The 25,799-nt window shown below is 47.7% G+C and overlaps 1 protein-coding gene across 1 annotated transcript in view; it reads left to right on the top strand.

The window, feature by feature from the left end:
* The window catches only part of SLCO3A1 (solute carrier organic anion transporter family, member 3A1), a 301,013-nt gene that overhangs the window by 203,364 nt on the left and 71,850 nt on the right, over window positions 1–25,799 (top strand). Inside the window, exon 4 of the mRNA XM_010832180.1 lies at window positions 15,389–15,487. Coding sequence (XP_010830482.1) covers window positions 15,389–15,487 — 99 coding nt within the window. The remainder of the gene's footprint in view (window positions 1–15,388; window positions 15,488–25,799) is intronic.

Below are 25,799 nucleotides of genomic sequence, written 5' to 3'. Positions count from 1 at the left end.
CCTCTCCTCCTCTCCCCGCCCCCCCACCTCCCCCTCAGAAATAAGCAAGGTCAGTTACGTCACGCTGTCAGGCTGCTGCCAGCAGGCACTGGATAAATAGGTATCGCATGTTTTGCAGGCTTCCTGTTGTTCATGCATTCATGTTTTATTCATGCACGTATGAAGCCGAACGTTCCCTTCTTAGGGGAGAAATTGCAGCCTGCAGGTTTCAAGACGGAAGAATACATTAGTGTAAATCGAGGGCACGGAGGCAAGTGAGAGACGAGAGCAGCAGTGCTCTGATGAGGGTTTGGTGGGCAGGTGGACACGGAGGATGAGGATGATCTGGTCGGTGTGTGAGGTCAGGACTCTGTCTTCTGGGCTGGTGCTGCCCTCTTGTGGGCAAGAGTCACAGTCCACCCCTGCTGCTCTGTGAGGCAGATACCCTTTTTTTTTTTTTAAACTTTTTATTTTTATTGGAGTATAGCTGGCTCATACCTACAAAGAATCTGCCTGCAATGCAGGAGACCCTTGTTCAATCCCTGGGTTTGCAAGATCCCCTGGAGAAGGGCATGGAAACCCACTCCAGTATTCTTGCCTGGAGAATCTCCATGGACAAAGGAGCCTGGCAGGCTACAGTCCATGGGGTCTCAAAGAGTTGGACGCGACTGAGCGACTAACACACGGACACACATAGCCGATTAACAAGGTTGTAACAGTTTCAGGTGAATAGTGAAGGGAGTCAACAATACATACACATGTGTCCATTCTCTGCCCAGTTCCCCTCCCATCCATGCTACCACATAACATTGAGTAGAGTTTCTTGTACTGTACAGAATGTCCTTGTTGGTTATCCATTTTAAATATAGATAAAGACAGATATTCTTAATCTAGACTCAGCATTGGAAAATGAGTCATTGGGAAATCAAGAAGTGTGACCAGGGTCTCAGCCTAGGTCTGGCTGATTCCAGAGACTTCACTGCTGTACCATGATGTCGTCTGTCCTTTCTCTAAGAACCTAAGTGATGATCCTGGAGGCCTGTGTTCAAATCCACCTCCAGCAAGTACTAGCTGTGTGGCCTTGGGGCAATCGATTAACCTCTCTGAGCTTCTGTTTTCTCATCTGCAAAAAGAGTTTCACAATATGTACCTTACCAAATGGCCATGAGAATTTTTGTTTGACCTCAAGTACACAGAAGGGAAAAGACTTGAAGAGATTGTCTCAGGATGCTCAGTTCAGTCGCTCAGTCATGTCTGACTCTTTGTGACCCCATGGACTGCAGCACACCAGGCTTCCCTGTCCATCACCAACTCCCGACGGTTACTCAAACTCATGTCCATTGAGTTGGTGATGCCATCCAACCATCTCATCCTTTGTCATCCCCTTCTCCTCCCACCTTCAATCTTTCAAGCATCGGGGTCTTTTCCAATGAGTCAGTTCTTCACATCAGGTGGCAAAGTATTGGAGTTTCAGCTTCAGCATCCGTCCTTCCAATGAATATTCAGGACTGATTTCCTTTCCTTTTTTCCTCAGGATGATAGGATATTAGTAAATCGTTCCCTTTTCTGAATGTATTACTCTGTTTTTTTTTTTTAACTAAAGTGCAGTTGGTTTATAATATTGTGTTACTTTCAAGTGTATAGCATAGTGATTTTCTTTTCAGATTATATTCCATTATAGGTTATTACAAGATACTGGGTGTAATTCCCTGAGCTATACAGTAAATCTCTGTTGCTTATCTATTTTATGTACTCTGATAATGAAATGGAGCTTCCCTGGTGGCTCAGATGGTAAAGAATTCGCCTGCCAGTGCCGGAGACATGGGTTTGATCCTGGGTTGGGAAGATCCTCTGGAGAATGGAATGGCAACCCACTCCAGTATTCTTGCCTGGGAAATCCCATGGACAGAGGGGCCTGATGGGCTACAGTCCATGGGGTTGCAGACAGTAATATACAACTAAGCAACTGAGCACACACAATAGTGAAATATCTGAATGCATTACTTTCATAATCAGACAAAAACAAAGGATTCATTAGACCACTCTCCTTTGAAAAGAGGTCAAAGCACTTACCACTGTGTACCAGCCCAATGAGACACCATTGGAGAGACGGTTGTCTTTTCTCAAATCAGGCAAATATCAAGAAAATTTCAGGATCCCTCCAGGGAACACCATAGACTTCCCCTGAAGGGGCCTTTCTCCTTGTCAAGCATAGAAGCCTGAGCTCCCCCTCGCCCTCACCCCCACCCTAGCTCAGTGCTGCCTCAGTCTTTGCTAAGAAGCCAGGGCTGTCACCTGAGATCCCAGTGTCCTAGGGCACCCTCCCTCCTCACAGCCGGGAAGGGATCCAGGTGCCAGGCATCGTGGCTCCGAATCATATTAGCTTCTTCCTTCACTCTTGCCATGAAGCCAACCGAGAAATACCTGGCCCCTGAAATTCCCTTTACTAGCACCTTAAGTTCTATTGAAATAGAGAATTCTCTTCCTTAAAAGTATATTATTGGGACTTCCCTGGTGATCAGTTGGTTTTAAATCCATCTTCCAGTGCAGGAGACGTGGGTTCAATCCCTAGTCAGGAAACTAAGATCCCACAGGCTGCAGGGCAACTAAGCCCACATGCCTCAGCTACTGAGCCTGAGTGCCACAGCTAAAGAAGCCCGCATACCACAGCAAAGACCCAGCTTAGTTAAAAAAAAGTTTCTAAAACATTTCCTTTACAAAATCTTATCATTTGTTTCCAGGCTGTGTTGTATATTGTTTTGTGTGCTTAGTCACTCTGTCGTGTCCGACTTTGCGACCCCATGGACTGTGACCCGCCAGGCTCCTCTGTCCATGGAATTCTCCAGGCAAGTATACTGGATTGGGTTGCCATGCCCTCCTCCAGGGGATCTTCCCAACCCAGAGACTGAACCCAGGTCTCCCATATTGCAGGCATATTTTTTACCGTCTGAGCCACCAGGGAAGCCCAAACCCGAATCTACTGAGAGTGGTGTTCAAACCTACATGGGCACTATCCCATTGGATCTTAAGTTCAATGCCCTAATCACTCAACGATCTCGGTTGCTACATATTCTTTTAGAAAGAAAGAGAAATAGAAGTCGCTCAGTTGTGTCCGACTCTTTGTGACCCCATGGAATGGCCCACCAGGCTCCTCTGTCCATGGGATTTTTCAGGCAAGAGTACTGGAGTGGGTTGCCATTTCTTCTCCAGGGGATCTTCCCGATCCAGGGATCAAACCCAGGTCTCCCGCATTGCAGGCAGATGCTTTACTGTCTGAGCCACCAGGAAGAGCACTCTTTAAAAAATTAACCTTTTCTATAGGGACAAACTAGAAGGGAATATCTAAATGAATAGGAGTGTTTCTCTTTGGATGGTGAGAGATGGTAGTTGTACCGCCTTCCTTATAATAAAAATAGCTCAAATCTATTAAACAATTACTGTATGCCAGGCACTGTGACACGCACTCATGACATGCATTCATCACTTCAACCTTGGAACAACCCTAACCTTGCAAGGTAGGAACTATTGTTACCCCAGTCTCAGGTGAGGGCCCAGAGGCCCAGAGAAGGTAATTAACCTTCCCAAAGTCACACAGCTAATGAGCGGGCCCTCTCTGTGTTCGTGGGCCCTGTGTTGCGGTGCCTCTCCATCCTGGCTTTATTCTCAGATCATTCTTCAGTGAACGTGTGCAGCTTTTATGATGAGGAAAAGAGTTTTTGTTTTCAAGTGAACCTGTCTGGTCCCACCAATGCAAAAACATTGAAAGACCCCACGTGCCGCAACTAAGACCGGGCACAACCAAGTTAATTAATAATGGAAAGAACACATGGGAGAAATACAATGCAAATGCAATAATGCCCAAAGGAAATACGGGAATAGTGACATTTCTATATATTATTCTGTGTAGTCCACATTCTTTGAAATAAGCATCTCTTACCTAAATAACCAAAAAAGTAAAACCTGTAAAGCAGAAAAGGAAATCCTGCTGCCAGAAGTACCAGCAAGGAGCATAACAGCTACTGTTTTTTGAGAACCATCTATGCTCCAGGAAAGATATTATCTGGAGCCTTTGTCAGGTGCTAATGCATTTGCTTCCTAAAGGCTCCTAAGAAGCTGGGGGTTGTCGTGAGCCCATTTTACAGAGTTGGAAACTGAGGTACAGGGAGCATTTGTGCTGCGCTCACAGACACACAGGGCACATTGGAGCCTGCCGCTGTGCTTCCTGTCATGTGCTGACTCAGCCTCCAGCCAGGTATCATCCCTGCCCTGGTCCACCCGTGACCCTCAGAGATATTACTGGATGCATCTGACTACAGAGTGAGTGGATGCGCTGGGAGAAACCCCTGGGCTTCTGGATTGCCTTTTTTGCTTTTGCTTCCAGAAATATACAGAGTTTGTGCCTTCTGCTCCTTGGGGACAGCCTTTGCCCCTGTGTCCCTGTCTTGATGGGCTCTTGGCACAGAACCTAGGCCCTGTGTCACACTCCAGCAAAGAAAAGGATGAAACTTGGAGGGGAGAGTCGGCATTTTCTCTTTCACGGGGTACCACGTGTGCAGCTGCCGCTGAGTGACAGGCCTCCTCCACCAGGGGCCAGGAGAGAGCAGGCCTTCAAGTAGGCCTGGCTGCAGAAGACTCGGGGCCCACTGAGCAGGGAAACGGGGCGCCCACAATGTATTTCCTTTCCCTGGGGTCTGCTAGCTCTTCTCCACCCAGCATAGCCACAGAGCATCCGTGGAGACCAGCTTCTCTGATGTGCTGTATCTGGACCTGGGTCACACTGGGCCCTTACATCTGCCTTTATTCACCCCTCCCCACAGGCGCTGTAAAATACATCTTATTACCATCTGCTGTTTTCAGATGTGAAAACACAGAGAGGGTGAGGGGCTTGCCCAGGGCTGCCCACAGTCACGTGGTGGTACCAGGATTCATACCCACTTCCGGAACCAGATGGCTTCTGTCCGCGTCCTCGTTGTGGTGTGAGGCGTGAGAAGCAGGTGGCTACCTGTGAGCGGCAGGGTTTGGGGTTGGGTATGGTTTTCCCTCTTTAATGTTGTTACCTGCTGGAGCTGGCTGGATACCCGTGCTGCAGGGGGCACGGGGGTCAGCTGTCCCTGGAAGCCAGGGGCCCTGGAGCAAGCTGCCTAACCTCTGTGAGCCTCAGTTTCTTTTTGGATATAGCTGTGGTGAAGGCAGCTGCCTCGTTGCCTTGGTAGAAGGAATCGTGAGATAACGATGAGATAATGGATATAAATCGCAAAGTCCAGTCCCTGGCATCACATCAATACAGTAAGCACTCGATAAAGAGTCAATAGCCATTTTGCTATAGGTATTTATATACACACGTGTGTGTGTATGGAATGTAATAACCGTGTTTTTGTGCAGAGAAAATATTACAACCTAACAAATTGTTGTGAAACAAATATCTACATAGCCTGAAAACAGACCAAATTCAAAATCAATGCCTAAGAATCCACCCCGCCCTACCACCCCCCCACCTCTGCCTCCTCCATCATAACTCCCTCCTTCCCTCCAGGGCAACAGTAACCACCATCCTGACTTCTCTATTATTTATTACCCTGTTTTATCTTTACAGTTTGACTTCCTAGCTGTATATCTCTCCATGGTTTAATTTTGCTGTTTTCAATTTTGTGTAAGTGGAATTACACCAATGGGTATTCTTGCCCTTGTTCTTTTGGAATTATATCTTTTAAAATGAATCCGTGTTATTGATGATATGCTTTCTTTGCTGTATAATAATCCCATTATGTGAAGAGGTCACAGCTTGTTTCTCTGTTGTCCTGTTGATGGCATTGGTTGTTTCTAGTTCGAGGGTCTTGCAGTGTTGGGATGAGCATTCCTGGCTGTGTCTCCCAGTGCATTTCAGACTTTTCTGTAGGGTGTCTGCCTAGGAATTAGGTTTGTGGGTCATTGGGTGAGTTCCTCTTTAATTTTATAGACACTGCCAAAGTTTTGCCAGAGTGGTTGTCTAATTTACACTCCTACCAGCAGTGTGCAAGAGTCCAGATCACCTACATCCTTGCCAACACTGGGTACTGTCAGGCTCTTCAATCAGCTGAAAATCTAGTGACATTTCACTGGTCTTATAATTTACACGTCCCTGAATTCCAGTGAAGTTGAGCATCTTGTCATGTTCCATTGTTCATTTGAGTTTCCTCTTTTGTGAAGCATCTATTAAGGTTTATGGCCCTTTTCCACTGCTTTGTCTTTTTCTTTCCTAATTTTTAAAAATAATCGTATTTATTTGGCTGCACTGGGTCTTCACTGCTCTGCAGGCTTTTCTCTAGTTGCGTGAGCCAGGGCTACTCTCTGGTGGTGGCGCATGGACTTCTCACTGCAGGAGCTTCTCTTGTTGCAGAGTACAGGCTCTAGAAGGCTCATGCTTCAGTAGGTGGAGCTCCCAGGCTCCGGAGCACAGGCTTAGCAGTTGTGGTGTTGCCCCTTGACATGCGGGATCTTCCCAGACCAGGGATCAAATCCATGTCTTCTGCATTGACAGGCGGATTCTTTACAGCTGAGCCACCAGGGAAGCCCTACAACTGGTTCATCCTCTTCTCATTGATTTATAAAAGTTTTAAAATATGGTCTTGATGTGAGCTGTCTGATTCTCCTATACACGTTTTTAAGGATGTATGTTACATGTATATTTTCCCACATCTTAGATTTCTTAATGTGCTCTTTTGATGAATCTAAGGAATGACCTTCTTAATTTTAATATAGACCAACTTGTCAAGCTTCTCTTTTAGTGGTTTGCGCTTTGTTTGGTTTAAGAAATCTCTCCCTGCCCCCAACATTGTGGCAGTACTTTTGTCTGTTATCTTCCAGCAACTTTATTGTTTTGTTTTTCTCACAGGTCTCTGATCTGCCCGGAATTGATTCTTACATGTGTTGGGCAGCTGATTTTTTCCCCTAGGATTTCAAGCTTACTTAGCACCATTTATGGAAAAACACATCCTTTCCCCGACTGCTTCGTATGCACACTTTCCCATAAATTAGGTGTCCACACAAGTGTGGATCCGTTTCTGGGCTTTCTCTTCTGCTTCACTTGCATATTTGCTATTTCTTGTGCCAGCAGCACTCTCTTCTCATCATTACAGCTTTAAAAGCAGGCCTAATGTCCAGTAGGGCAAGTCTTGCCAATTCTTCTTCTTCTTGCAAGGTATCCAGGCTGGTCTTGGCCCTCATTGTTTCTATGAACAATTTAGAATCAGCGTGTCACTTTCTACAGACACACAAAAGATGTTCTTTAGTATTATTATTCATAACATATATCAGTAATAATAATAAAGTTGACTAATTCTTCCTGGACCAGGAAATTCCAAATACACAGAAGTCCCCATTTGGGTTTGGCAGATTTTTCTGGTTCTGCATGCCTGGCCTGACTTCTTGCTAGAGACTGTCATGTCAGGCCCCTTGGCACACTGCATCTAGAAGGAGGTGCCTCCCCAGCGCTGGGAGAGACACACGCAGAGAACACTGTCCCGGGAAAAGCAGGAGGGACTGAGTCCCAGTCAATACCAGGTCTGAAAAATGACCTGCAAAAATGTCCCATGGTCACATAATTAGCAAGCAGATTTGTGTAACCTCTTGTTCTTAGAGGTTCACATGTGTATTAGCAGGTGTTAAGCTCTGAGATTATCCTCACATTTTCTTAACAATTGTATTTGCTTGCCTATCACTGCTGTAAAAAGTTACCACAAGTTTAGTGGCTTAAGGTAAGCCATATATGATCATACGTTGTGGGTCAAAAGTCCACAATGGGTCTCACTGAGCTAAAAATGAAGGTGTTGGCAGGACTGCCTTCCTTCTAGAGGATCCTTTCTGGAGGGGAGAGCCCATTTTCCTTCCTTTCCCAGCTCCTGAGGGCACCCACATTCTGGGGCTCAAGGCCCTGTCTTCCGTCTGCAAAGCCAGCTGTGACTAGTCAAGTCTTTCTCATGATGCCACGGCTCTGGTTCTGTGGTCTCATCTCCTTCTATGACTCTGAGTTGCCTTCTTCCTCCTTCCACGTTTAAAGGTGATTACATTTCCGGAGTCTATGGAGTCACAAAGTGTTGGACATGACCTAGTGACTGAATAACAAAAGTGTGATTACAGTGGCCCACAGGGGTAATCAACATGATCGCTTTATTTTAAAGTCAGCTGATTAGTGACCTTAATTCCATCTGTAGCCTTTGTTCTCTGTGGTCAGTTATGATTACAGGTTCCAGGGATTAAGGCATGGACATCTTCGGGGAGTCTTGTTTTGCCCTCTGCACGATGGAAGCCTTAGCCTGCAAGCCCACTCACCCCAGCCTGCTAGCGCGTATAATGTCGAGCTCTGTGATTTACAGCGCACGGCACAGTGGGCGGTCTTTCTCTAGCTCCGCCCTCTTAGGCCCTGTCCTCTTCAGCACCGACATCATATGGTAGGTCAATTTGTTTATGGCCTTTCTTCTTCCGAAATACAAACTCCACAAAAAAATCAGGGACTTTTTCTGTTTTGTCCACAGTCATATCTCAGCTCCTCGAGCAGTGCCTGGCACCTGTAGGTTCCATTATGTATTATTTTTCTCTTTCTTTTTTAGTTTTAAAATTATAAAAATATGATAACACTTTTACGGGAGACTGGGAAAATACAGAACAAAATCACATATAGTTCCACTATATATTACAATTATTTTTTAAGTAGATAAATTGAGATTTTTAGTTGGAGTTTCGAATGGTTGGAAGTCTCTCCAGTAAGACAGTGAGCTTCTCCAGGGCAAATCCTTGTCCAGTTCATCTCTTCTTCCCCAGTGTCGAGAGCTGGCTGGTTCTAAGTCAGAAAATTGTACAACGTGGGTGGCGGGTTTACAGCAGAGAGTCCCAAACTTTCTTGGTTCATTATACCCTTGAAGTGAAGTGAAAGTCACTCAGTCGTGCCTGACTCTTTGCGACCCCATGGACTATACCATCTGTGGAATTCTGCAGCCCGGGATACTGGAGTGGGGAGCCATTCCCTTCTCCATTATACCCTTAGTGTTTGATTTTTCACAGAGCCCTGCGTCTGCAAGATATACCTAGTCTTTGTGGCTTATCAAGCTGTTCGCTTCAAATGACTTAATGTAATACTACTACTACTACTAAGTTACTTCAGTCGTGTCTGATTCTGTGTGACCCCATAGACGGCAGCCCACCAGGCTCCCCCGTCCTGGAAAAATAAGACACATTACTTGAAAGAAAAAATATTTACGTTTTTGTTTTTTTTAATTTTAAAAAGTATTTATTTCCTTGGCTGTGCTGGATCTCAGTTGTGGCATCTGGGATCTTGTTCCCTGACCAGGGATTGAACCCAAGCCCCCTGCACTGCCACCAGAGAGGTCCCATCCATTTCATTTTTAAGTAAGCACAATTACTAATAGGCTGTGTGTCCCTGCTGGGAACTACACAGCTTCTTAAACCTTGGAATCAGGTGGGACTCCACCACCCTCATATCCTGTGTTCTGCATTGATTTCCATGTTTGCTGTTTATCACAGCAACTACTCAGTTCACTAAGACAGGATGTAGTTGAATGTAGCTCAATCCAGTGTTGAAACCATCAGCTACCTTGAGCGGGTAGTGGCGAGTAGTTGTACAAGTAGCATCTGACAAATGTCAGATATCACTGGGTTTCCCTCGAAAACTTAAAACATTTTGCTGCACCCCTGTGAGTTCACAGTCGTATCCTGGGGTGCCTTGGCCCACAGTTGGGGAACTGCAGATTTACACTACCCTAATTTACAGAAGGCCTGTGTTCAGAGCAGGATGCCAGAGTGTAATCATCATGGGAGTCACTCCATCCCCTCTCCCTTCGTTCAGTCATCACGTCCCTGGGAAGCCAGGTTAACATCAGAATGCTCTTGGCGGGTGGGCAGTCAGAGCATGGGGTGGACTCTGGACGGCCAGTCTGTCTGGACCCTCGTGAGGCTTGGGATCACGGCTGCCTCCTACTTCCCTCTCTGCGACCTGGCCTACCCCCAGCTCCAGCCCCTCTTGCCTGCTGCTGGTTTTAGTAAATGAGGCATGGGAGGAGAGGGAGGACTGGGAACCCAGGTGTGGTGGCCTTCGTTATAGAGGAAGAGACATAAGGGACGCCTATTTAGCAGTTTCATGACTCTTTCTAGGTGCCAGACCCTGTTCTCAGAGCTTTACAGATACGAGGTCATTAAGTCCTCCCTGCGGAGTAGGCCTCGTTATCATTCCCGTTTTACAGATGGGGAAAGCTGAGGCACCAGGAAGTGACTTCCCCAGGGCGCCCAGAGCTAGGAAGTGGTGGGATCTGCACCCAGGTGTCCCCTGCTATCTCCTGAGCTGTCTGAGGGGATGAGAGAAACACGGCTGCGGGGCACACTGCGCTGCCTCCTGGCTCCTTTGCTGGGAAGGGCGGTGCTGAACCTTTCCTTCTGCTGTGAAATGGGCCCAGGAGACTCCCCCATCGAGGTCACTGAATGGATTACAGGAGATTAAGCTTGTAAAGCAGCGGGCTCAGGGTGCCAGCACAGGAGGGGGCCACTCTCCTTTCTCTGATCTCTGCCTCTCAGGCTCCCCTCCCGAACATACAGCCTGGCAGACAGTAGGGGGCAGCAACGCGCCACTGAGTAACCTACACCCCCACCCCTCACCCCACCCCGCTACAGCGACCCCAGGACCTGGAGGTCCTCACCATTCAACACAGGGATGCTGGGTGGATTTTAGCGCTGGACCGTCTGTCTTCTTAGGCAGAACGGCTGTGTGTTTTGTTTGGTTTGGTTTTGGGGAGGTGAGGGGTGGTTGCTAAACAAGAACAAAATCACAGCCTGGTGGGATGAATCGACAAGAGAGTGAGGAAGCACATTCCAAAGTGCCTTTCTGTAAGATCACAGCCGACCTCACAGGCTCTCAGGGGAACAGCACCCTCTGGAGACCCAGGACTGTGCCCTCTGATGCTGCGTGATCTGAGCTATTACCCTGAGATATTTCTGCAGCGGAAAGGTTGCTTCCTGATGCATGAAGCCATCCCCACTACTGGATCATCCCTTGGAGAACATTCTGGAATCCGTTGCTACTGGAGGTTCAGTTGGCATATCTCTGAGGAAGAGCTACTTTTTAAAAAATGCACCCAGAGACCATGGATAGCTGTATGTGTACGGCTGAGTCCCTTCACTGTTCACCTGCAACTATCCCAGCATCATTTGTTCATCGGCTGTACCCCAATACGAAACAAAAGGTTTAAAATAAAAAAGATAAATTAAAGATGTCCCCAGAGATTTCAAACAAGGAGGGGGTGCCCGTTGCACAAAAATGCACGTCATACATCTTTTTGTTTGTTTGTTTTGGGGATGAGATTCTATGACTTTTCTTTTTTTCATTATTTATTTATTTTTACTTTTTGACTGTGATTTGTCTTTGTTGCTACACAGACTTTTCTCTAGTAGCAAGTGGGGGCTGGCTGCTCTCTAGTTGCCGCGCATGGGTTTCTCATTGCTATGGCTTCCCTTGATGCAGAGCGTGGCCACTAAGGCGTGCGGGCTTCAGTAGTTGTGGCACGTGGGCTCAGTAGTTGCTATTTCCAGGCTATAGAGCACATGCTCAGTACTTGTGGCTCCCAGGCTGGCTCCAGAGCACAATGGTTGTGGTGCACGGGCTTAGTTGCTTCGCGACATGTGGGATCTTCCAGAATCAGGGATCGAACCCATGTCTCCTGCATTGGCCGATGGATTCTTTACCCCTGAGCCACCAGGAAAGCCATGCTATCGGGTTTCTTTGGGAGAGAGTTCTGTCCTGTTAAAATGGAGAGCCACAGTCCAGCATTTCAGAGACCCGAGCCCTGTCCTAGAGGAACCGGATGGAGCGGTCACCTTGGCACGTGGCTCCTCTGCAGTGGCCTCTGCCTGTCGGAGCTACCAGAACGGATGGCTGACCTGTCTGGGCCCCACAGGGCTCCTGTGGGCCCCTGAGCTTGAGGGATGCCCCCCATTTGTGTCATAAGTTGTAGAAGGACAGGGCACCCAAGGCCTGGAGTCTCCAGCTTCCCGTGACACTGGCCTGTCCACACTCTCCGCTGCCCCCACGTTGGGGAGGGGCAATACGCTCTCAACACCAGCTCTGAAGCTCATTGGCTGTTTCTTTTCCTTGACACTAAACGCTGGGTCCTTTGACCTATTCAAGATTATAATTTTTATTGTTCACTCTGTGGGGGATGGAGCAGTGATTGTTACATTGATTGTGGGGGTATTTAATTTGCATGAAAAGAAGCATGTTATCATGTGAGGAGGGGGCGGGGGTGGTGGTGCTGGAGGTTGGAGCAAATGCCAGGAGCATGGAAGGGGAGTCAGAGGGATGGTTCTGGGCAAGAGAATTGTGTCCCTGTCTTCAAGTCCCTTTCTTTGGGAACGGCCTGAGCAGTCAGTTTACTTCTGACCAGTGGCTCCCCTCTGCCTTCATCTGTGTCCTGCTCAGGACATAACTGGTTTCAGGATTTGCCCTGAAGCACCAAGTCCTTCAGTCTCCCTTGGGTGCTGCTCTTACCTTGGACACCCCCTGTCCACACTCTTAACCCTGTATCTTTCTCAGCATCTCTTCCTGCTTCCCTTTCCTTCATCCATCGAGTAGAGCCAAGATCACTCTTCTCCCTAACTCGGCCCAGCTAAGGACAATCCTCCTAATTCTAGCCCATCTTTGAAAGATTCCCTACATTCTAGACCCTTCCAAAAACACCCCCACTTCTCTCAGTTTTCTCTGTTCAGTTATTTCAACCTAAGTTGTGACAAACCAGAGCCAGTGTTGTAATAAAGTAGGTTTGCTGCTCTCTGGATTCCTATAAACAGGAATAACTGGGAGACCAGGCTCACCAGCTGGGTACAGGAGTGGCTATCTTGAGACACTTGAACTTCTAGATTGCTCCAAATCTAAGAGTAGGATTTCACTGAGGGTGGATTCATTCCTCAGTGGAATTCACAGGATTCCATTCCTGTGATGGAAACCATCCTCTTTCATCCCTTCCTTCATCAAACAGCATTCTTTATAAGACATCTTTAAGTACTTGCTTTGGGATTCTGGGTTCTGGTCTGAAAGTGAAAAAGACCTGGTTTCCTTTGCCAAGTATGTAGAAATCAGCCAAGCTCCTGTCTAGAGTTCTTTTTCCTTTGAGTATAGTTGCTTTACAGTATTGCCTTAGTTTCTGCTATACAGCAAAGCAAATCAGTTATATGTATACATACATCACCTCTTCTTTAGGTTTCCTTCCCATTTAGATTACCACAGAGCGCTGAGCAGAGTTCCCTGTGCTACACAGTAGGTTCTCGTTAGTTACTAATTTCATACATAGTATCAATGGTATGTGCCATGCTGTGCTAAGTCACTTCAGTCGCCTCTGACTCTGTGTGACCCCATAGACTGTAGCCCCCAGGCTCCTCTGTCCATGGGATTCTCCAGGCAAGGATGCTGGAGTGGGTTGCCGTTTCCTTCTCCATCAATAGTGGATGTGTGTCGATCCCAGTCTCTGAATTAATTCCACCCCACCTTCCCCCTTGGTATCTGCATGTTTGTTCTCTGTCTGTATCTCTCTTTCTTCTTTGTGAATAAGATTGCCTGTAGCATTCTTTAGATTTCACATATATGCATTAATGTATGGTATTTGGTTTCCTCTTTCTGACTTACTTCATTCTGTATGACAGACTCTAGGTCCATCCACATCTCTGCAAAAGGCACCATTCCATTCCTTTTTATGGCTGAGTAATAGTCCCTTGGTTTCTTTAGTTTTGTTTTCTTCTCCCTTCCAAGTCAGTGAGCTCCAGGAAGGTTTGGATTTTATATTGTTTGTTTCAACACTGAGTCCTCTCCCTAAGAAGGCTGGTTGGTGCAAAGGAACTCAATAAGTATTGATTGAGTGGATAAGTATTTGAGCAGATCCATCTCTGGAGATTTCAGGCTGAGTTAGTCTACTCTGTGAGCAAACCAGAATTACCCTCCACTGAGCTCAGATTCCCTCTGGTCAAATCCACTTCCTACCCTGTTTTTGATGTGCCCACATAGGCCTGTTAGATGTGCCCACATAGACCTGTTAGCCTGCACCCTCCAGGCTGTCTGCTTGAGTTGAATTGACCATGTACTGATTGTCCCCACAGGTAACCAGCTTCCTAAGAAAAAAGCACTTCTTTACTGTAAGTTTTATTCCTAGGGCCTTGTGAACTGTCAGTGTTCAAGTTGAAATTTGGTTACGTGGAGAACCAAATGATGGCTTTTTAGTTTGGGCTCATTGTTTTTTCCAGAATGAACCAAAAGTTTTGTGCAAAATTGCAGATACTGTATCTATTAGATACATATCAGGTGGGCCAGAAATGTTGTTGGGGTTTTCCCACACGCTGTTAAAGAAAAACCAGAATGAGTTTTTTTGTGAACCCAGTGCTTAGGCATATGCCTCGTACCATATTCTCAAGTCCTATGAAAGAGCTTGAGTCCTGAACAGCTGTTACAGCAACAACAGAGAGCAATTCCAAAAATACGAGTGGGAGGGGCCCGCAAAACTGAAATTAATAAAATGTCTAATTAAATGTGCTCAAAGCATGCCATTATGTCAGCTTTGTTATGTGCTAAATTTAATGCCCATAAACATTTCATTACATTGGAGAATAATTTGTGGCTTCAACTTTTCTCACTTCATAAGAATTCCTGAGTGTGCACAATAAGGGCTGAGACGTCTTTGCCAACTGTAAATTAAGTGAATTACATAAAGCTAAATCAATGTGAGTGCAAAATGATAAAAATCCTTCCCAAAATGTTTATGGCCGAAAAAAAAAATTTTCATGATAAACGTGGATATATTTTATTGGTCTGATGTGACATGGGGTGGAGTCCTCTAAAAGTACGTGTGCTGCTGCTGCTGCTAAGTCGCTTTAGTCATGTCCGACTCTGTGTGACCCCATAGACAGTAGCCCACCAGGCTCCCCCGTCCCTGGGATTCTCCAGGCAAGAACACTGGAGTGAGTTGCCATTTCCTTCTCCAATGCATGAAAGTGAGAAGTGAAAGTAAAGTCGCTCAGTCATGTCTGACTCTAGCGACCCCATGGACTGCAGCCTATCAGGCCCCTCCATCCATGGGATTTTCCAGGCAAGAGTACTGGAGTGGGGTGCCATTGCCTTCTCCAAAAAATACATGTACTGGGGGCCTAGAAATATTTCAGAGCAACCTACGGAAGCTATAGAATTCCTGTGTGATAGTGCTTCAATAGGGTTTCCAAAAATTAAAATAGTAGCTTTCCCCTCTAGGATATTTAGACTAATTCCTCTGATATCATTTGTCTAATCAAAGCTCTCATCTGATCAATGTAAAACAGTTTTCTCACGCTTTGACAGTTTTGCTCATTGAATGTCTTCTGCTTTTAATCTAATCTTGGTTTCATCTTCTTTCAGGAATCCTGTTCACGATGCTGGTGTTTGGACCAGCCTGTGGATTTATCCTGGGCTCTTTCTGTACCAAAATTTATGTGGATGCAGTCTTCATTGACACAAGTAAGGAATTTATCTCAATTTCTAAGCCCCACCCATAAGCCCTTTCCCCTTCACAAAGGAGCCCCAGCCCTCTGAGTTCTAAAGCCTTCCTACTAAGAAGCAGCTATTTAATGCAACCTCCTCTCTAGCTGGTGGCCCCCTTGAGATTAGAGAAAAGATGGTGAGTGTTGGTTCAGAGGGCCTGGACTCAAGCCTGTATTCTGCTCATGTCTGCCTAGAGGCTTAATAACCCCCTGGAGTTGATTTCATTCTTCAAATCTGAATTTTCCTCATCTGTAAATTCAGGGTAACAGAACTTATATCTGCGTTCAGGACTGTTGTAAGGTAAGTGAGGGGACAAATGTGGAAATGCCCGGTAAACACACATGGCCACTGAACGTTGGTCCATGAACCCATAAGAGGACCCTGTTTCTTAAACTGGAGCACCTAAGTGCAAGTGTACACATGGGATCAAGGAGACCGGCTTTGAAAATTGTTTCTATAAGACACTGTTGTGGTGGGTTTTAAAGAAAACATGTGCTGTGTGCTAAGTCGCTTCAGTTGTGTTCAACTCTGTGCAACCCCATGGACTATAGGCCGCCAGGCTCCTCTGTCCGTGGGATTCTCCAGGCAAGAACACTGCAGTGCGTTGCCATGCCCTCCTCCAGGGGATCTTCCTGACCCAGGGATCGAACCCATTTCTCTTGCATCTCCTGCATTGGCAGGCGGGTTCTTTACCACTGGCACCACCTAGGAAACCCTAAAGGAAGTATATCATATTTCAAACCTATGTGTTTGAAGTGTTCTTAATGGGAAGATTAAACGTGTTTTTCAGCCTCCTCTGGGTGCCCTACTTTAGCGCAGCAGTTGCCAAACTTTTTGGCACCAAAGACTGGTTTTGTGGGAGACAGTTTTTCTGTGGACTGGCAGTGAGCAGTGGTAGATGGTTTCAGGACGATTCTGATAAGGAGCGCACAACATCCATCCCTCTCGTGTGCAGTTCACAGCAGGGTTCTCGCTCCAATGAGAGTCTAATGCCACCACTGATCTGACAGGAGGTAGAGTTCAGATGGCAACGTGAGCGATGAGGAGCGACTGTGTATACAGATGGAGCTTCGCTCACTTGCCAGCCACTCACATCTTGTTATGCACCCCAGTTCCTACCAGGCCACTGACCAGTACCAACCAGTCTGTGGCCCTGGATTGAATAGCATGCTAGTCTATATGGACTAGGCTATGCGGTTGTTGTTGCATAGTCGCTAAATTGTGTCTGACTGTTTTGCAACCTCATGAACTGTAACCCACCAGGCTCCTCTGTCCATGGGATTTCACAGGCAACAATACAGGAGTGGGTTGCTATTTCTTTCTCCAGGGGAATCTTCCCCACCCAGGGATCGAACCCAGGTCTCCCGCATTGCAGATAGATTCTGAACCACCAGGGAAGCCCCAGGCTATGCAATGGTAACAGGAAATTCCCAAATCAAGGTGATTTTATGCAACCAAAGTCTGTTTCTCAGCTGTACTGAATATCCAGTGCAGGTTAGTGGTATTTGGGGTGAGTAGAGGGTGGGACTGGCCCCTGGTAGTCCCTCCAAGACCCAGGCTCACAGAAGTTTTATCTGACTGTTGCCTGCCCAGTTGCCAAGAAACCAGCTCTGCCTCAGAAATGACATGCATTGTTTCTACTCACATTTCAGTGGCCCCAGCAAGCTGCCTGGTGTGTTAATCTGTTGCTTTATGGCAGATTACCCCAAAGTTAGTGAGTTTAAGCAAGAGTTATTATCTCAGTTTATTTCTCTGGGTCTGGAGCCCAGGAGCAGCTTTGTTCAGTCACTGAGTCGTGTCTGATTCTTTGTGACCCCATGGACTGCAGCATGCCAGGCTTCCCTATCCTTCACCTTCTCCTGGACTTTGCTCAAACTCACGTCCATCGAGTTGGTGATGCCATCCAACCATCTCATCCTCTGTCGCCCCCTTCTCCTCCCACCCTCAGTCTGGCTGGTTCCAGCTCAGGGTCTCTTATGAGGCTGCAGTCAAGGAGTTGACCTGGTCTCAAATCATGAGAAAGCACACCTGGAGGGGCTCTGCTTCCAAGCAGCCCCAGTGGCTGTTGGCAGCCCTGGGCAGGTGGACTCTGAGGCTGGCTCCCATGGGCCTCTCTGCAGGGCTGACCTCAGCACGGCCTCTGGGGAGCAGACAGCCCAGGATAGGGTGAGAGCCCCTGAGACAAAGCCGCAGTCTTTTGAGAACCTAGCCTCGGGAGTGACACCTTGTTGCTTCTGCTGCATTTTGTGTTAGAAGCAAGCCACTTGTTTCTGTCTACACTGGGGAGAAGGAATCCTTCCACAAGGACATGAATTCCAGAGGTGGGGATCACTGGAGGCTGTCTTAAGCACTGCCCACCAAACTGTTGCTTAGTCGCTCCAGTCGTGTCTGATTCTCTGATCCCATGGACTAGAGCCCACCAGGCTCCTCTGTCCATGGGATTCTCTAGGTAAGAATATGGAGCAGGTTGCCATTTCCCTCTCCAGGGGATCTTCCCGACCCTGGGATCGAACCCCCTATGTCTCCTGCGGCTCTCGCACTGGCAGGCAGATTCTTTACTACTAGCGCCGCCTGGGACCCCACCATATGTGGTCACAACTCAACCACACGGCTGCAGAAGGGTGCTGTGTTCCAATGCAACTTAGCAAGCCGAGAAGCCACATTCCCTTCCTCTCTGAAAACAGCGTGGGAAGCCATTCCCCTTCTTCTCATCCTGATCTATTCCCAGGATCAATAAGAACTCTCAGTCCCCCGGTTCTCCATTCATCATCTCTCGACAGTGCTAAATTTACTAATTCACCCCAAAGACATTATGTGGTTTTAAATCCAATCAAGTCACTTTGTGATTCACTCCATTAGTTCCACTGATATATTTACTGGTAACTAATGATGTTACAAATTTCCAAACGGAGGGGGAAAAAAATCAAATGCAGCCTTATTTATTTATTCTTTTAGAGCACTGGGTCTGTTCAGGAGGTGATTGAATGCTGCAGTTTTGTAGCTTTGGGTTGGCCCTTTGATCCTATTCCTAGCGAATGGGATGAGGGGGTGACCTGGTCAGAGAAACCACACAGGTGAGAGTCAGCTCCCATCTTGCCTATGGACAAAAAGCCCACTTCTGCCCTGCACCAAAGGCAGGACAGGACAGGAGTCTCGAAGGAAGGGAAGGAAGAGGGAACCTCCCAGAGCATGGGGAAGGCTGCCTGGGATGAGAAAGCAAGTATCCAGGCAGCCAGTTTTGCCCTCAGTGTATTGGCAGGGCCCCTGTGGATCCAGACTTGGGGAATACCAGCATCCCTGAGCCAGAAAGAACCTCAGACTTCACTCTCTTCCAACTCCTTCCTTTTATAGACAAGGAAACTGATTCCTAGAGAGGGGAAGTATGGGCATACTAAGTCACTTCAGTCGTGTCCAACTCTTTGTGACCCCTATGGACTGTAGCCTGCCAGGGTCCTCTGTCCATGGGATTCTCCAGGCAAGAATACTGGAGTGGGTTTCCATGCCCTCCTCCAGGGGATCTTCCCGACCCAGGGATCGAACCTGGGTCTCCTGCCATGGCAGGTGGATTCTTTACTACTCACGCCACCTGGGAAGGGGTGTACCCAATCTGAGAGGTGTATCTATAGAAAACCCAGATCCGCGAGCAATGGGTGGGTGTTTCCACTTTAAGACCCCGCCCTCTCACTAAGATTCTTCTTGGGAATGAAATAACATCTTTTCCTCAGAGCCTGGAGTGGCTGAGAGGCACACGCGTGGCTGGAGGGGGCACCGCCTGTCCACTCGCAGTCTGCTGGGCAGCTGTTCCTTTGCTCAGGCTGGGGTGTCGTCCCCGCCCATTCTGCGCCACACCTGTCCTCACCCTTCAGGCCCAGGTGAGGCACTGGCATCCGTGGTCCTCTGCTCACTGGCAGTTTGAAGCCTCCGGTGCCTGAGACGGATGGGCACGTTTCCATTCCGTCTGGGCATCCTGCTGATGGCTGCCTCCCCCTTCATGAGTAACAGTGGACTTCCAATCTGATGAAACTCTAGGGACAGATGGATGCCCGTGAGTCACCCTCTTTGTCTGCCTCCTTTCTGCAGGCTCCAGGAGGGCTGGTGCTGCTCTTTACCAGCAGAGGGCACAGGAATACAATTTATTCTGTTAGGACCCAGTCAGAATTCCACAGTTTGCAGGGTGTTAAGTCTCTTCATTCATGTCTGACTCTGCGACCCCATGGACGGTAGCTCGCCAGGCTCCTCTGTCCCTGGGATTCTCCAGGCAATACTGGAGAGGGTTGCTGTGCCCTCCTCCAGGGATCCTCTCTATCTAGGGATCAAACTCGCATCTCTTATGTCTCCTGCATTGGCTGCGGGTTCTTTACCACTAGCACCACCTGGGAAGCCCCCCGGATTTTAGTTTTTCCCCTCTTGTGCCTGAAACTTGTCACTCTATCTACGAGTGGATCAGTGCTATATTTCAAGGACCAGGTTTTCAGTTCTCTCAGGATGACCCTTCCCTGTCTTCCTCACCGACTAAGACAGAGCACCTCTTTAGGGCTGTGCACCTGTCATGAATGCACAGGCCACACACACAGCCATGTGTTTCTGAAATTCAAGCAGAGAGCTGGGCAAGGGACTGGGAAAAGCAGTAGCCTGGGAATTGTGTGAGGTGGGCAAGGCAGGTCCCTGGAAGGCCCTTGTTCTGGGGCAGCTGGAAAAGAGACTGTGGCTTCTACCAGGCAGTCTGGCTGTGGTTGAGGAATTGTTGTTCAGTAGCTCAGTCTTGTCCTACTCTTTGTGACCCCGTGGACTGCAGCATGCCAGGCTTCCCTGTCCTTCACCATCTCCCGGAGTTTGCTCAAACTGCCATCCAACCATCTCATCCTGTGTCATCCCCTTCTCCTCTTGCCCTCAGTCTTTCCCAGCATCAGGGTCTTTTCCAATGAGTCAGCTCTTTGCATCAGATGGCCAAAGTATTGGAGCTTCAGCTTCAACATCAGTCCTTCCAATGAACACCCAGGACTGATCTCCTTTAGGATGGACTGGTTGGATCTCCTTGCAGTCCAAGGGACTCTCAAGAGTCTTCTCCAACACCACAGTTCAAAAGCATCAATTCTTCGGCACTCGCCTTCTTTATGGTCCAACTCTCACATCTTGTACATGACTACTAGAAAAGCCACAGTTTTGACCTTACAGAAAAGGTGAGACACATGAGGGAGCCCAGTTGGAATCTGTGTGTTGATGAAGCTGGGGGGTGTGGGGGAGGCAAGTGGTTGTCGGGACAGACCAGCTGTGGAGCCGAGGTACACCGTGAGTACCTCCCCCGGGGGTACCCAGACAGGGATTCTGCCGTTGCTGCTGCCTGTCGTCTGCATGGGAGTGTGTGTGGCTCGTTTGACCCTTCTCCTTAAGGATAGAAACCTCCTTGCCCAGGCTAGTGGGGAGGGAATGATTGTGCCTGCAGAAGTTCCTTTCTAGAATATGCTTGTAGAACTGAGATGAGTGAAGAGCAAACATAGAAGAAAGAAGGACTTGGTAGAAGAGTGGGATACCAGCATCCCTGAGCTGGGAAGAACCTCAGACGTAATTCTCTTCCAAGTCTTGCCTTTCATAAACAAGGAAACTGACGCCTAGAGAGAGGGTAGGATGTGCCCAATCCAAGAGCTGTACGTGTAGAAAAGCCCTACCGCTTTTCTCAGTGGAGGCTTCACAGCCTGATGAGTGGCAGCCATGAACTCATTAATATTTGAAGCCATACATCGAGCGCCTCATTGGAACTGCGGAGCATTCCCACGAGAGGGTGGGTCCTAATGCCAGCCCGTTAACACCCTGACCCCTGGGCCATGGACCAGTAGTGGTCCTGTTAATACCAGGCCACCCAGCAGGAGGTAAGCTCCATCTGTATTTATAGCTGTTCCCCATCACTCACATCCCCCAGATCCATGAAAAAATCATCTTATCTGAAACCAGTGCCCGGTACCAAAAAGGTTGGAGACCACTGCATTATCAGATGAGGTGGCCATCTCCTCTTGCAATGATTAGGAGTTCTGAGTTGGAACATGGGGACCAGACCTCCACTCAGATCCCAGCTGGACCCCTTACGGGCTGTGTGATCCTGGGGACATTTGTCCTCATGGGTCTGTGTGTGGATGACATGAGTTAATCGCACAGAGAAGTTGACACAGTGCCTGGGGGTTAGTGAACACACAGTATAATTAGGTGTCATGAGGAACAGAGAGTGAACTCACTTCCATAGATACTAGGAGTCAAAGCTCAGGCCAGTCTGACCCCAGTTGGGCAGCTCGCTTCCCTGAAACATCTCCAGGCATTTAACTAGAAGGCTGCCCCCTTTCGTGAACAGAGGCTTTGCTGAGATGACCTGGCTTGGCCAACACGGCCGTACAACATGGCCTCAGGCCCCTCAAAGCCCTCCTCGCCACAGCTGCACAGCGTCTGCAGCTGCCAAAAGGCAGATTCATCTACTGGCTTCATAAAAATGTTGACGAGCAGAGACCCCTGCAACTCTGGCTGCTGCCGCCAGATTCCTTCGTGTTGGTCTAATCAGCCCAGCAGCTGGGGTTTGGAACAGTCCATGCTGCCCTCCACCCTCAGCTCCTCCCTGCCTCCAGCTTCTAATTCGGTCTGTAACATAATGATACTTTTGGAATGCTTGAGTCCCATAGCAAAAGTTTTGCAAAATAGGTTAGAAAAATAGGTAAATGGGCTGAAGGGAACAAAAAGAAAAACTGCTCAGAGAGCCATAGTATTGCTTACACATCAGAATGGCCCCAGACTAAGTAAATATTCCCAGTTTGCTTTGATCTGTTCTTCTCACGGTCTTGGTATCCCCATGGGTGGCTTGGTTAGTTAGTTAGTTTTCAGCTGGTTTAAACTTGTTGCTGGGAAGTCCTTTTTTTGAACCTACAATGGTAGCAGGCCTTGGAACTGGCGGGAATTCTCAACAAAGCCCATATGTTTGTGTGACCTTCAGCAGAGGGGAAAGCAGCTGCTGAAAGCTTGTTCAACTCACCCAACGAAACCACAAAGCCCTCCCAACCTTGGATTCCATGAGTAGAAGAGTCAGAGCAATGAATTGTGTAAGTCAGGAATCCTAACAAGCCTGCTCCAGTGGTTCAGTGGTAAAGAATCTGCCTGCCAGTATAGGAGATGTGGGTTTGTGTGCCGAGTCAGGAAGATCCCCTGGAGAAGGAAATGGCAACCCACTGCAGTATTCTTGCCTGGGAAGTCCTATGGACAGAGGAGCCTGGCAGGCTACAGTTTGTGGAATCACAAGAGTCAGACAATACTGAGTGACTAGACAAAAACAATAACCAGCCTGCAGACACCTGTGCAAAGGCAGACCCACCACGCACTGGCCTCACGGTGACCCGGGTGTGGCTCCCCCTGCTCCTTCCCAGCATTTTTTTCTTGGTGCCTGAAATGACCAAGGGGCAAGCAAGTGACTGGAGGGAGCTTAGCCAGGGTATTCACAGAGTCTCCTGGGGATGCCAGGCGTTTGCACAGCCCAGGACCCTGATTCCATCCCCATCCTTTTCAATATCTTTCTTTATCCACAGTTCTAGATTCATTGGCAATTTGATGCATTCTAAGTAAATGAGACAAACTGATGTTCTTCACTTGTATCCTGAGCATCCTCCTGAGAGCAGCCTTCGTCAAAAGGCTGAAACTGCAGCCATGTTTAAAATCAAAACACTAATTAGAACCAAATAGAAAGAGAAATAGATTTCTACACCTTTCCCTCTGCTACTGCTGCTAAGTCACTTCAGTCGTGTCTGACTCTGTGCGACCCCATAGACGGCAGCCCACCAGGCTCGCCTGTCCCTGGGATTCTCCAGGCAAGAACACTGGAGTGGGTTGCCATTTCCATCTCCAATGCATGAAAGTGAAAAGTGAAAGTGAAGTTGCTCAGTCGTGTCTGACTCTTAGCGACCCCAAGGACTGCAGTCTACCAGTCTCCTCTGCCCATGGGATTTTCCAGGCAAGAGTACTGGAGGGGGTGCCATTGCCTTCTCTACCTGGACCTAAAAGAATACCTTTGTTATACTAAGCCTACCCAGGGCCGCTTTTCTTAAAAGTTAGGAATTTTTATTGCCTAAGACATGGGTTCAATCCCTGGGTGGGGAAGATCCCCTGGAGGAGGCCATGGCAACCCACTCCTATATTCTTATCTGGAGAATTCCATGGACAGAGGAGCCTGGTGGGCTACAGTCCATAGGGCCGGAAAGAGCTGGACAAGACTGAAGTGACTTAGCACGCACGTGTGCACACACAAGCCATTTGTACCAGTCAGGGTAGGCTGAGTTATGCTGCAGTAACAAACACCCTCAAGATGTCAGTGACTTGGGAATACTAAAGACTTATTTCCTGCTTGTGTTATATACCCGAATCAGGTCAGCAAGAATATTTTGTTCATTATAGCTTCTTAGGCATCATCTTTGGGAGAACTGCACATGCTTCACAATCAAGCAGGAAAAAAAGAGCATAGGAGTCATGCACCAGCTTATATATATTGCCACATGGAAATGACATGTGTCTCCTCACTCACATTTGACTGGCAAAACTCTGTGGTGATGGCCACGTGTAACACCACAGGAAGGGAGGTGAGATCCTCATTCTCAGAGGAGGAGACCCACGTGCAGATGTAGGGTAATGTTACCACACATGCTTTGCCAATCCACATAGAGAACTCCCCTTCAACGTCAGTAATTCTTGTTGTCATTATTCAGTCGCTCAGTCATATCCAACTCTTCATGACCCCATGGACTGCAGCACACCAGGCTTCCCTATCCCTCACCATCTCCCAGAGCTTGATCAAACTCATGTCCATCAAGTCGGTGATGCCATCCAACCATCTCATCCTCTGCTGCCCCCTTTTCCTCCTGCCTTCTGTCCTTCCCAGCATCAGGGTCTTTTCCAATGAGTCGGCTCTTTGCATCAGGTGACCAAAGTATTGGAGCTTCAACATCAGTCTTTCCAATGGATATTCAGGGTTGATTTCCTTTAGAATGGACTGGTTGGATCTCCTTGCAGTCCAAGGGACTCTCGAGTCTTCTTCAGCACCACAGTTCAAAAGCATCAATTCTTTAGTGCTCAGCCTTTATGGTCCAGCTCTCACATCTGTACGTGACTACTGGAGAAAACCACAGTTTTGACTATATGGACCTTTGTTGACAAAGTAGTGTCTCTGCTTTTAGTATGCAATCTAGGTTTGTCATAGCTTTTGTTTCGATAATGCTGAGTTGTGACAATTGCCAGGCCAGAGGGGGTGATAGTCAGCTTCAATGGCCAAGAGGCATCTTAAAAATACTATTCATTGTTGAGATAGGTAGAGTAAGGAAGTGCCTCAGAAAAATGAAATTGGATCATTAGCAGAGATGTGGGTGGACCTAGAGTCTGTCATACAGAGTGAAATAAGTCAGAAAGAGAAAAATATCATATATTAATGTATATCCGTGAAATCTAGAAAACAGATACAGGTGAACCTATGTTCAGGGCAGGAATAGAGACATACCTGTAGAGAACATCCAATGTGGACGTGGGGTGGGGGAAAGGGGAGGGTGGGACAGATTGAGAGACTAACATTGATATGTATACATATTATGTGTAAAACAGATATATAGTGGGAATCTGCTTTATAGCACAGGGAGCCCAGCTTGATGCTCTGTGATGACCTAGAGGGGTTGGCAGGGATAGAGGGGTGGGAGGAAGTGGATGTATGTATACGTTTGGCTGATTCACTTCATTGTACAGCAGAAACTAACACATCATTGTAAAACAATTACATATATGTGCTAAGTCACTTCAGTCTGGTCTGACTTTTTGTGATCCCAGGGACTGTAGCCCTCCAGGCTCCTCTGTCCATGGGATTCTCCAGGCAAGACTACTGGAGTGGGTTGCCATGCCCTCCTCCAGGGGATCTTCCCAACCCAGGGATCGACCCCAGGTCTCTTATGTCTGCTGCACTGACAGGCAGGTTCTTCACCACTAGCTCCATCTGGCAAGCCCACAAAGCAACTCTGCTTCAATTTTTACAAATTTGAAAAAGAAAAGATGTGTCTCAGGCTGGTGTCAAGCATTCACTGTCTCCGCAAGAGCTCCCAGAACCAGGCCGAAGCTCTGCTCATGAGGCTGGCCGGTCCTGAGGGCAGCCCGCTCCAAGGCTGAGTAGTTTCTTCTCAGCCTGTTATTTCTCTCCCTGCCACCGTCCACTGGATAATTGAAACAGAGGGGGAAAAAATCAATACTTCCCAGAATAGTCAGCCGTGATTTTCCTGGTTCTTCAGATCCC

Source organism: Bison bison, unplaced genomic scaffold (assembly GCF_000754665.1).
Source record: "Bison bison bison isolate TAMUID 2011002044 unplaced genomic scaffold, Bison_UMD1.0 scf7180017860443, whole genome shotgun sequence".
NCBI lineage: Eukaryota > Metazoa > Chordata > Mammalia > Artiodactyla > Bovidae > Bison > Bison bison.
This window is presented reverse-complemented; position numbering and strand designations above follow the sequence as displayed.